We start from the raw sequence: 13,249 nt of genomic DNA, 5'->3' as shown, positions 1-13,249 counted from the left end.
CAGAAAGTAATGAGTGTAAATATTTTTAGAAGTTTGTTCTGATGGTAATGTGAAATGAAACTATCAGGGATTTTACTGGTGACAAAGTCATGGGTGACATTCCAATGAAAGGAAATACTGAATTTCCGTCAGCGGTTAGTGAAAATAAGGATGCAATCTTATTCTCATGTAAGCTCAGATCTTTTGCATACCAGTTATGGGTCCTTTGGGGATCCATGGACCTCAGATTAGGAATCCTTTAATTGTTGCCTCTGACTCATCTCCCTTTGCCCCTGACTATTCCCAGGGCTTTGCTGGAAACCCGCCTGTGAGCTGACAGCTAGCAAAGAGTGCTAAGTGTTTGTTAAACAACAAGGCAAGATCACAGTGTTCAGCAGACACGAAAGGCCTCAGATGGGCTGTTGGACCCAGAAATACACACAGGAGTAAGATGCAGCCTTGCCTTCAAGAAGCCCCCAGCCTAGTAGAGGCAATGTCTCTATAGGTTATGATTTACCTCCAGATGGGTTAAACCGGCAAGAAGTGAGTGCTTTGGGAACATACGAAGAGTAATCCAATGGGCTGGGTAGTCCAGGAAGGTGTCCTCTAAGGGATGATACTAGGGTTGAGACTGGGATGGGCAGCTTTAGAAGGGGCCAGGAACACCTAGTAGTTAGGCACACAGGCTCTCTCATCAGCCTGGATTCAAAACCTGGCTCCATCATTTCCTAGCTTTGGGATTTGGGGCAAGTCTCCCTGATCTCTCTGTGCCTCAGTTCCTCATTTGTAAAATGGAAATGACCCTAACGCTTCATAGGGTTGGTGTGAAGATTAGATGAGTTTAGGTGTTGTCGGCCACAGTGTTGGCGCTGATTGTCATTGGAGAGGTAGACAGAGGTTGAGGCCTTTCTGGGCATTAGAAACAGCATAAACTGTGCAGAGACAGGATGGTTTTCTTGTGAAAGGAACTGGGCAGGGAGACTCATGGGTTTGATGAGTTAAAGTGGAATGGACAAGCATGTTTTATTTTTCTAGTTATGTTTTTATTTGTTTGCCTTGGGAAATAACATCAAATGTGTGATTTTACTGATAATATTCCATAAAACAGGATTAGAGTGAGTAAGTTTTAAAGAGTGGTGAGTTGATTTAGAGAAGATATATTCATACAATAATACATGGTATAGGTGGTAGAGGGATGTGGCAAAAAATATGAAGGTGGCAGCAATGCCTCATTTTAATCACTGGTTTAGGAGATAGGAACCTTCTTCACCTTATGAATTTTTCAAAGTTCCTCTGGCTCAGTCCAGCAATTCCTGAACCCCTGAATGGGACAGAGGCTGACAGCAAATGCACAGTGTTTGGGAAAAGCCCAGAAATTCTGTCCATACCCAATTCATTTCTGAATACACTCAAGGGCAATATTTGAAATTGAAGGTCACCACCCAGAAGCAGGTTATGAAATCAGTTAATTACATGGTGGCTCACACCGGTAATCCCAACACTTTTGGAGGTCGAGGCAGGTGGATCATTTGAGATCAGGAGTTTGAGACTGGCTTGGCCAACATGGTGAGACTCCATCTCTACTAAAAATACAAAAGTTAGCCAGGTGTGGTGGCGCGCACCCGTAATCCCAGCTACTCGGGAGGCTGAGGCATGGGAATTGCTCAAACCTGGGAAGTGGAGGTTGCAGTGAACTGAGATTGCACCATTGCCCTCCAGCCTGGGTGACAGAGTAAGACTCTGTCTCCAAAAAAAAGAAATCAGTTAATGAGCCATGTCTAGCTTTTTATTTATTTATTTATTATTTATTTATTTATTTATTTATTATTTTTTGAGATGGAGTCTGTCTCTCTCTGTTGCCCAGGCTGGAGTGCAGTGGCACAATCATGGCTCACTGCAACCTCTGCCTCCTGGGCTCAAGCGATTCTCCTGCCTCCCGAGAGTAGCTGGGATTACAGGTGCCCACCAGCATGCCCAGCTAATTTTTGTATTTTTAGTAGAGACAGGATTTCACCATGTTGGCCAAGCTGGTCTCGAACTCCTGACCTCAAGTGATCCACCCCCCCCACCCCGCCCAGCCTCCGAAAGTGCTGGGATTACAGGCATGAGCCACCATACCCAGCTCATGTTCAGCTTTTAAAAACTATGAAACAGAAAGGAATAGAAACTATCCTTTGCATTGGTAGTTGGGTAATATTATTTTGTGAAACTTTTTTTTTCAGGTGTGTATATGTGTACAATAGACTGCCTGGTAAAATGCATTTTGTATTGTGGGATACAGACAAAAATAACTGCTTAGTTGGAAACAGGCCTGGATTCTCATCCAAATTCTCCTCCTCCCCTGCTGTCTAGCAGGGTGGTCTCCATACTCTGAGCCACAGAAACAGGTTAATTTTGCTGGGTGGCTAACTGAGATGTTAAAGTGCTGTGTTTATGCCTGGTGTTCTGATTTAGCCAAAGTGTTCCTGAGCCTATTTATATGCCCAGAACTCTCCATTTAGAGGGAATTGAGTTCTTTAGGAGAGAGGACTGGGATCAGGCCAAACAGACCATGAACCCATGTTCCGTTTTCCAGATTCCAAGCCCACACCCAGAGCTTCTGCTTCCAAACATTCCATCACTTTTCCAGTTAGAACATTTCCGTATCTTTCATGACTTCCTCATTTTGTAGCCACACTTCCCACTCTGATATGTGATGTGGGTGGGGCACGTGCTCATTCCTGGAGCTGCCTCCCTGTTGTCCCACCTCTACCTCTCCGGGAACCTGCTGTGCTGTGGGACAGGAGGAGGCCTAGCGGACAGCCTTTGGATAAAGCAGGTAGATAAGCATTGGAGGGGAAATAGCCCTGGAGCAGACTCTGAGACAAAGATTTGAGTGTAAATTTTAGGTTGAACTATATGAAATTGCGATTTTTATAAGTCAAAAAGCTCAAATATTGGCAATGTCATATGGTCCCACTAATAGTTTATCTGGAAGTTGGAGACATGGGCAGGAGAGTGGGGAGGTGAGGCAGAGGAAGGAAGGCAGCCAGTGAAGAGTGTGTTAGCAAACCAGCTTCCCCTGTGGGTGGTTGGACTTAATCCCCTGGGAGAAACTCCGGGAGACAGTGCGGCGCACACACCTTGGAGGTATTCCACCCAAGGGCAAGGGAGGTGGGGTATTTAGGCACCAACTGACCTCAGTCATTGGTTGAGGGTTCTTGGCGGGGGGCAGGGAACATTATGTCCTGGAATTTCTGGCATGCTGCACTGGTGGGCAGGGGCATGACAGGCTTTGTTAGCCAGAGCAAGGCCACAGACAGAGCAGTGTGGGTACTCACAGCTGGAAGTCAGCCAGCATGTGCCCAGCAGGTGGGAGCTCTGGTAGACAAGGGCTGCCAATGGTGCCTCCTACAGGAGCTCTGCCAGAGGATTCCGAAGGTGACTTCAGTGAGCACCTCTGGCCACAGACTCATGTAGATGAGAAAATATGATTGTATTTTTCTAGAACAAGCTATTTTCTATTTTGAGACCCCCACTCTACAGGATATGGAAACTAAATTGCAGTCATTGTGAGGGTCACCACTCGCCCAGAATTACATCAGTTCCAGGAAACTGGTTACTGCCCAGGTGCAGGGGAGCATGGTGCCACCTGGTTCTTGGTGGCACCTGTCCACACGGGCCTCCACTTAGACATCAGCATCCTGCCTTCCTGTTGGACACCAGCCTATGTGTCCACACTCAGGGTAGTCCACTAGCACCTTCAGGCCTGGCAGCCCATTGAAGACTTCATTTGATTGCTTCAGGCTAGGGCATGGGATGGGGCTACCTGTGGCCCTGTTCACCTTGGACTCCCCATGTGCCATGTCCCTGTGCCCCCTAGGTCCCACAAACACCAGGACTGTAGCCATAAGACAGGGCACAGTGTTCCTCTAATGTTTAGACTGACCTGCTTCCCTGCTGCCTCTTACCTTCTCAGCCTGGGGAATGCTTTTTTAATTTGGTGTAGAATAGAAAGAGAACCTTAATTTCCTCAAACTCCTGTACTCAAAGACCAAGAAAAAATTCAAAGACCCTTCCTGAGTCTCACTGTTTGAGTGGAAGAAAAGTGAATGGTGGGAAAACACCAATTAACACTTTATTGATTGATTGGTTGAGATAGACTCTCATTCTGTCACCTAGGTTGGTGCAGTGGTGTGATCTCGGCGCACTGTAACCTCCACCTCCTGGGCTCAGGCAATTCTTGTGCCTCAGCCTCCTGAACAGCTGGAACTACAGGTGCATGGGACCATACCTGGCTAATTTTTTTGTATTTTTGGTGGAGACGGGGTTTCACCATGTTAGCCAAGCTGGTCTTGAACTCCTGACGTCAGGTGATCCACCCACCTTAGCCTCCAATTGACATTTTTAAAAACGTAATTCTGCCTTAACCCCTAGGGAACCCCTGGCCCCACCCTTAACCATAAAAAGAAATTGGTCAGGTATGGTGGCACATGCCTGTCATCCCAGCTACTCGGGAGGCTGAGGCATGAGAATCACTTGAACCTGGCAGGTGGAGGCTGCAGTGAGCTGAGATCATGCCACTGCACTCCAGCCTGGGCGACAGAGCAAGACCCCATCTCAAAAAAAAGAAAAGAAAAGAAAAGAGAAAAACAACATCATAAAACTACAAAATGTATCTGGGGAGAGGGGAAAACATCTGATTCAGAAGGGAAAATCCTGTAAACTAACTGGGTGGCAGCTGAGGGTGGGGGTGGAGGTATTCTGGTCCAAATCCCAGTGCTGCAATTTGGAAAAGTTACCTAACTCTCTGTGCCTGATTTTCCTCATTATAACATGGGTTTGAAGGGAGGATTAGACAAATTAATGTATGTAATGCACTTGAAACAGTGTCCCGTCCAGCCCAAGTGCCATGTAAGCATCAGCATTATTGTTCGGCCCCCAGTGCCCTGTCTGGAATGAAATCCAGGACAGGCACTCAGGAAGGGCTTCCTGGATGGATAGATAGGGTGAGAAAGTGAAGGGGTGGTCAGGCAAGGTCTCCAGTTCTCAACTGTTGATTAGCTGTCACCTTTCTCAGTTTCCAGAGACCCTGAACATATTTAAAAGAAAATAGTTCCCAAGAAATGAAACAGGCTCCAGAAAGCTGGCAGCTCAGCCTGTCCATGACACTTACCCACTTCCAGGGTCAGCTGCAAACACCAACTTCCAAGCCTTACAGTATTGATCTTCTTTGCCTGGAGCCCGAGGGTGCACTCAGCTGCTGCTATTTTTGTCCCTGACCTTGGGCTGAACTAATAATGTTATAAGAAATTTTAAGAATTTGTGTTGGGCTGCATTCAAAGCTGTCCTGGGCTGCATGCGGCCTGTTGGTTGGATAAGCTTGCTCTATAGTCAGTTTACAGACAGGGAAACTGAGTCCCAGAAAGGCTCAGGTGGTGGAGTCTTTGTATAAGAAGCAGTGAGACAACTGTTAGGTAAGAGCAAGTAATTCTAGGAAGGCTTTCTGCATCAAAGCCTGCATTCACCCAACAAACATTTACTGAGTGTCTACTGTGTGTCCAGTGCTGGCTGGGCTATGCAGTGGGCGATATTCAGATGAGCAAGAAATAATTCTGTCCTGGAATCACTAACCAGATCTGAGGTGGAGGGGCTGGGGAGCAAAAAGGAGCAAATAATTACACAGAATATTCACAAAGACAATGAGCAAAAGAGCACGGGAGTAGGAGTCAGAAAGTCCATGTGACTGCTATCACCTGTGTTTCTGGGCAAGTGATGGGGTTTCTGAGTCTTGGCAACCCTGTCTGCAAAGTGGATGTGATAACTTCAGCCTGGCCTAACCCACAAAGCAGATGTCTGGAGAACCACTCTGTAATTCTAACTTGTAGTAAATATGTAAGTGAAGATATTTTGATAAATGAATACATATATTGATTTCAAACAAATGCATTTGTAGCAAGGCAAGGGACTGGCAGTTGGGAAAAGGATTATACACAGCCCCTTAGCTGAAGGGTGCCTTGGGCAGATGTACAAAAGAGGAGATAACACAGTCTGAGTGGCCAGAGGGGGCCAGGCTGGGGACAGCACAGAAAGAGGAAGTGGAAGAGGTGAGAGGAGCATCATTTCCTTCCTTTTGTGCCGTCAGTGGAGCATGTTAGGAAGATCTGAGGTTCTGGCATAACAGCAAATAAAAGTGAGTAAATGTGGGCTCTAACCAGGCTTCTAAATTGGAGGGCAAGTTTGTAGCCTAGGAATTCAGAGTTTTAAGGCCCTAGAGAAGGACTGGACTGACTTCCTCATAAGTTAAACTAGAATGGGGTGAATTTTGCCCAAGGAAGACAGAGAAATAAAAGAAAGAAACAGTGAGACAGAGGATGAGGCAGGGCCAACCCAGGGCTCTCCCATCAAAAACCAGGCTGTCAAGAGCTGGCAGACTCAAGAAGGGGCAATCAGAGCATGAGCTTGGTGGTGCTGGAGGGAGGATGCCTGATGGAGGGCAGGGGTGGGGGTGGGGGATCTGGGGCTACCTGGCCAGGCTCAGCCCTTCCTGGAACTCTTTGCCTGTGGAGTTAGGACTGACTCCTCCAACTGCAACCTGCCCATTCCAGGAAAAAGCCCAGCCCTTGTTGGGAAGATGCCTCAGTGAGTTTCAGGGAAACGGGAAACCTAGTTGCTCACACAAAGGCTCAGAGGTCTCCCAACCACCTGCCCTGCATACCGGGGAGTGTCTGACATGCTGTGGCTGGGGAGTGACACTGAGGGAGTGACTTAGCCGTGGGCCACATCTCATTAGGAAAAGCAGCTTAACAGGAAACAGATGGGTTGAAATATTTTAAAAGAGGATGAGACAATTTGAACAGCAAAATAAATAATGGGAGTAATAGGATAAAATAAATGCCCATGAGTTCATACTAATATAAATACTTAAGAAGAAAGGCTAACTCTTTTTAAAAAAAAAAAATTTTTTTTTTTTTGAGATGGGGTCTCCCTCTGTTGCCCATGCTGGAGTGCATGGCACAATCTTGTCTCACTGCAGCCTCCACCTCCTGGGCTCAAACAATCCTTTCAACTCAGCCTCCCAAGTAGCTAAGACTACAGGTGCATGCCACCACGCCTGGCTAATTTTTGTATTTTTTGCAGAGATGAGGTTTTGCCATGTTGCCCAGGCTAGTCTCGAACTTGGAGACTCAAGCCATCTACCTGCCATGGCCTCCCAAACTGCTGGGATTACAGGCAAGAGACACTGTGCCAGGCCCAGCTCTTTCTTATAATAGAATTCTAATTAATACATGTAGAAAGAATGATGGAAATAGAATATCACCATTTGGAAAAAATCACAGTAATAATTATTGTTGGAAAGTATAAATGGATGCAAAAATTAGTGGACAAAAGCATGATGAGAAATAGGATATTTGCATAGTCTCAAAGTAGCAAGATACTTATTAATTACAAAAGGTAAATAGTAATTTCACAGTGGAAAAACTTGTTAGATACCACATTTTTCAAGTGATCAAAGTTAACATCACCAGGAAAGAGACATCTTGAAATTATGTACCTCTGATATGTATACTGAGGACATAAGATCACTTCTGTGTTGTTCCTGCCCAAAATACACAACCTCAGTCTAATCCTGAAGAAACACCACACTAAAATTTAGGGACATTCTACAAATGAACTGGCCAGTACTCTTCAAAACTGTCAAGGTCATGAAAGACAAAGCAAGACTGAGGAACTGCCCCAGAATGAAGAGACAAAGGAGACATAAGAACCAAGTGCATTCCGGTTTAGATCCTGGGCCAGAGAAAGGACACTAGTGGGACAACTGTTGAAATTTGAATAAGGTGTGTAGTATCGTGTCAATGTTAATTTCCTTGTTTAGATTATTAGTTTGTACTGTGATTATGTAGATGTGTTAAAAGTAAAACCTTAGAGGCCGGCTGCTGTGGCTCACGCCTAGAATCCCAGCACTTTGGGAGGCTGAGGCAGGCAGATCACTTGAGCTCTGGAATGGGAGACCAGTTTGACCAGCATGGTGAAACCTTGCCTCTATTAAAAATACAAAGATTAGCTGGGCATGGTGGTGAGCACCTGTAATCCCAGCTACTGGGCTGAGGTAGGAGAGTTGCTTGAACCTGGGAGGCACAGGTTGCAGTGAGCTGAGGCTGAGCTCACACCATTGCACTCCAGCCTGGGCAACAGGGTGAGACTCTGTCTTAAAAAAAAAAAAAAAAAGTAAAGCCTTAGGCAAAGTAAACAGAGTTTAATTGAGTTTAATTGAGCAAAGAACAATTTGAGAATCGGGCAGCCTCCCAAACTAGATTAGGTTCAGAGAAACTTGGGTGCTGCTGCATGTGGAAGAAGACTGATGGACAGAAAATGGAAATGAGGGACAAACAGCTGGATTGGTTACAGCTTGGCGTTTGCCTTATTTGAACACCATTTGAATGGTTGGCCACATTTGATTGGCTGAAACTCTGTAATTGGCACAAGAATAGGTTATAGCCTGTTTATACATTCAGTTTGGTTATAGTTCATTATGTGTGGAGAAATCTTTAGGCCAAATTAAAAATATGTAAGTTTTATATATTAAATGATAAAATATGTGTTTTATATATTAAAAGTATATAAAAATATATGTTTAGCCTTAGGCTAAACTCAATTTAACTGATGTTAATATTAGGGGAAGCTGGCAGACAGGTATCTAGGAATCTCGTGCTTTATTTTGCAAGTCTAAAAATTATTTTAAAATAAGGATGTACAAAAGTGGGGAGGTGAGGGAGAATAAAAAAGGAGCCCAGGTCCTAGAACTTAGCTGTTTTGTGGGAGGGACCCAGGACCCTGTGGCTCTTGTTGGGCAGCTCCTTCGGTTTCTCTGTTGGAAACTAGTGTTTGGCCTAGAGAAACCTGGAGGCCCCACTTGAAAGGTCCCCTGCTTCCCTCTGCCTGAGTAAAAACCCATCATAGTCTTAATGTCCATTCTTGGTAGCCTGTGGACCCCAGAGAAAGGCAAATGTCTAAGGCCATATCCATCTTCTTGGGACATTCCGTTCTCTGACGCCTGTCTGAGGGACTATCCGTACCCCCAGTAAAGATGCAAAAACCGAGGCCCAGAGAGGCGAAGCCACCATCTCTAGGTCACACAGCCAGTAAATGCAGAGCCAGGTCCAAGCCCAGCTGTGTGTGACTCCAATGCCATGCCTTTACCACCTGACATTACTACTCTATTATTGCTTAGTCCAGGTGGAGACAACAGGCATTCACCAAGCACTTGCTGTGTGTCAAGGGGGCAGTGGAACTGGAGGTGAGGGTGGCTGAGATACTGATCCTGGACCACAGGTGCTGTGCTGGGAAGGCAGACCCTCACACTGCTAAGCATGTGGCAGGCAATGCATCATATATCCACAGTCATTCATTCATTCAGTCTCTGCTCTTGCCTGTCTCTGGACTCTGGGTGATGGGTCAGATATGGTCCTTCCCCTGAGAGCTCCTGACCAGCAGGGGAACAGATAGTTAAACAGGCAGCTAATCATACAGAGATGCCACGAAGGGGAATCGGGGAGAAGGGAAAGAAAGAGGGAAGATGATTTGGAAAGTCTGGGAGATGAAACTATTGGTGACACAGTGGGTGTAGCAGACACAGCCCTGCTCAGTGGGAGTTATGGCCAGAAAAAGAGATTGGGTGGAGTTTAGAATTGGGGCAGAATGGGACTGAGATCTTGCTGAGAAGGTATCTCGGATGAAGAAGCTGAAGATGATGTTGGGAAGGCCCTTCAGGTAGGCACAGGGTAAACAAAGGCCTGGACATCTGGGATGGGCTGTTAGTGGACTTGACCCAGCTACTAGGGAATCATTCCAGAGAGGGGATACATGCTTTCCAAACACTATCTTTGAGGGATGCTCTTTTATGGGGTGGGAGTCATCTGAGCTTGACTCTTATCAATGAGAGAAATAGCTCATGGCTATGCAGCTGAGATGAGTGCTGGGGCAAGGGCAAAGGGATTTTTTTTTCCAGTTGAAAGCAGGATATACATAGGCTGCTGTCCAGGGAGGGGATGAGCACATGGAAAGCAATTACACTCTGTCTGCACTTCCCTAAGAGGCACCTGGGCGCTGCTGCTCTCCTCCCAGGCTTGTGGTGGACATTCCCAAGCAAGGCATTCTGGCTCCGGTAGGTTATAGCCACACTCGGGGTGCAGGGTGGGGGTGGGACTGCCCAGGGGACACAGGGAGAGACTGAACCCAGTGGTTTGGGGAGTGGGCACAGGTGCTGGGAAGAGGGAGGTGCTAAGTCAGTGCAGAGCTTTCTCTCCAGGGCAGCTGTTGGAGCAATTGCTTCCAGCACCTGGAGAGTGATGGGTCTTCTGACCTCTTTCCCTTCCTTGACTTTGGCTCTGAGAATCTGCTTTGCAGATTCTGAAAACCCCTAAGAGTTGGTTTTCCAACCTGGCTGGGGGAGCTCAGGCATTCCTTTCCATCTCTGGGCCTCAGTGTTCCCAGCTGTAAGATAATGGGGCAAATGAGATGGTCTTTAAGGGCCTCTCTCCCAGGGCCAAAGTTTCACAGCTCTGTGGTCTCTTCTTTTACACATGTCTACCCTCTCCCTATCCTGCTCCTTTCCCAAATTCTTGGCCCCCTTCCTTCTGCCCAAAGCAGTTCCACATTCAAATAGTCCCTGGATCTCCTCCCATGCATCCCAGCCTGAATCAAGTGTCATTTAATCAGCAAGTTTATTCATTTTAGGGGCTGGAAGAGAACCAATAGTATACGCCAGGCCCTTAGTTTACCATAATAACCCTGCAAGGGAGGCAGATTATAGGTGAGAAAGCTAAGGCTCAGAGAGGTTAAATAATGAGCTCGGAGTTGCACAGCCATTAAGAAGAGAGTTAAGCTGTATTCTGTCTGTTCTACCCTGCCTATTCTGTCTATTCTACCATGCTGAGTGTCCTGCCCTTCCTGGGGATAGTGGGGTTTCATTTTCATGCTGAAATACACACGCGAGGAGTTCTCATGGGAACATTTCAGGCAACAAGGAGAGAGGCAAAAAACAAAACATCAAAAAACATTCTGGGAAAGACATGAAAGTCTCACCTTCTGCAGCAGCAGCTCCTTGAAGGGTCAGGCTCTAAAAGTGCTTACTTTTTGTTAGCTGAAATAAGCTTTGGGAGGAGGGTTACTTTTGTGATTTTATACATGTCACAAACATCTCTATCTCCTGACCAGGCCAGGAAACATTGAGTGATGTGGGGTCCCAGGGAGCGTGGGGCGCAGGCAGGCCTCACATATCTCAGAAGCAGGAGACAGCTATGTCTAGCTGGAAGCTGCAAGGGGACTCCTGCCCTGCTGAGGAATGGACAAGGCCACTCCCTTCCAGCCAGACTTTGTGTAATCTGGTGTACCAGACATGGCTCTGGGCATGAAAACAGACAAACAGGATACACTAAGATGTTCCTGTGGGTTATTTTTGCAGTGGTAGCATCACAGGGGACTTTTGTTTTTGTTTTTTGGCCTCTTTTCTACTTTTCCGCTGCATTTCCACATTTTACATTGAATATATATTATTATGGCAATCAGGAAAAAATAACATGTTAAAAAAGTAAGGAGAGAGAGCGTGCCGTGATCTGGAATCAGAGGCCAGCTGATTCCTCTGGCCAGCTGTGCCTGGCTCGCAGTGTGGCCCTGGATTTCCTGGGAAACCAGAGAGGCGATACCTGTTCACCCCTTCACGAGGGAGCCAAGAAGACACAGCAATGACTGCGATAAAAAAAAGGTATCTGGAAACACAAAGCCCTGTGTAAGTGTCAGGGCTGGTTTCTATTATCTTCATTGTATTTTATAAATCACAATCCAAATATGCTTCCCATGCAGACCATCCAGAAGGCAGCTGTTCATCCTGCAAGCCCGAGGAAGGGGTGCACACAGGCTGAACTCCCAGTGTGTGATTTGGGGCTCCAGCTCTGGAGCCAGCTGCAGGAACTTGGTTTCCAGTTCTGCCATATACTTGCTGTGTGTCCTTGGGCACGTTACTCCCCTTCTCTGAGTCTCAGTTCCTCATCTGTAAAATGGGGCCCATTTTATAAGGTTATTGTGAGAAGTCAGTGCATTATTACATATAAAGCTCAGGGGAGGGGATCTATAACCTAGTTGTTATTATTGTTATTTTTTTGAGACAGGGTCTCGCTATGTTGCCCATGCTGTTCTCAAACTCCTGGGCTCAAGGAATCCACCAATCTCAGCCTCCCAAGTAGCTGGGACTAGAGGTGCATGCCACTGCACCTGGCTGTGCTTACTATTTTCTTCGAGTGGTATTGTAACCTAGCGTTTAAGAGCATGGACACCTGGTTTCAAATCCTGGCTCTACTACTCAATTGCTCTGTGATCTTGGGCCAGTTCTCTAACTTCCCTGTGTTTTAGTATCCTCAGCTCTAAAACAGGGCTAATAATAGTATTTACTTCTATCAGGTAAATGTGAGGATTAAATAAGTTAATACATTTAAAGCCCTTACCCTAGATTGTATTTTAAAGGAGGATATGATTTCCACATTCAAAGGAAGCCAGCAAAAGTATTTTCCACTAGAAGTGATCTCAAATGGTGTCCTTGGCTTCATATTTCAAAGGCTGGTGTGGCCTCTGGAGATCACATTCAGTCTTGTTTATTTGATCAGTTTGCATGTTGAATCAGCTGCACTGTGAACAGTACACTCAGCATGGGTGTGCTCTCAGCACCTGAGGGACCTACACGTGACCCTGTCCATAGGCTTCTTGGCTGTAGGGAGGGCGGCCATGAAATTAATGTTTAAGGTGGAAGAGGGGAGATGGTGGGAGACACAAAAGAGGGTTCGGTGAGTCAAGCAGGGTTTGGTCAAGCTCTTGGGGGCCTGATCAGGGGAGTGTTGGTGAAGGCTTGACAACCAGCTCTGGGCTGGGGGCACAGGGGAGGTAGGATGGCAGAGGAGAGGAAAGCCTTGATTTATAGCATTTGCCATGGTGTAAATATTCCCAGTTTCAAGTTACCAACTTAACATCACTGAACGCAGGGTTGGTTAATTCCATGATCATTTGTTTAATGCCTCCCAGATGCCATATGACTGGCTCTCAGCACACCACTGGCTTTGCACCTTCCTGCCACTAGTTGCTGAGGCCAGAAGTCCCACTGTTGGAACCTCAACCTTCGAATTTAAGTTTGATCCATTCTGAAAGGGAGTGTGCGGGGGAAGGGGTCATCACTTCCACCTCACGTTGTGAGGGCCATCCAATCCTCAGCCCCCCATTTGCTAATCTGAGTCTGTGGACA

General features: G+C 46.4%; 1 protein-coding gene across 2 annotated transcripts in view; it reads left to right on the top strand.

The window, feature by feature from the left end:
• Positions 1-13,249, top strand: part of ACKR2 (atypical chemokine receptor 2) — a 56,170-nt gene that overhangs the window by 31,739 nt on the left and 11,182 nt on the right. The window contains exon 1 of one of the 2 annotated variants that reach the window (XM_030812027.1): positions 9,685-9,732. The exons of the other annotated variant lie outside the window; for it this stretch is intronic. Within the exon in view, the coding sequence (XP_030667887.1) occupies positions 9,695-9,732 (38 nt within the window). The 5' untranslated portion in view covers positions 9,685-9,694. Of the gene's footprint in view, positions 1-9,684; positions 9,733-13,249 lie in introns of those variants that run through there. 2 annotated transcript variants of the gene reach the window in all.

This window comes from Nomascus leucogenys, chromosome 4, assembly GCF_006542625.1.
Source record: "Nomascus leucogenys isolate Asia chromosome 4, Asia_NLE_v1, whole genome shotgun sequence".
Lineage (NCBI taxonomy): Eukaryota > Metazoa > Chordata > Mammalia > Primates > Hylobatidae > Nomascus > Nomascus leucogenys.
Note: the sequence above shows the minus strand (reverse complement) of the source record. Positions and strands in the feature narration are given on the sequence as shown.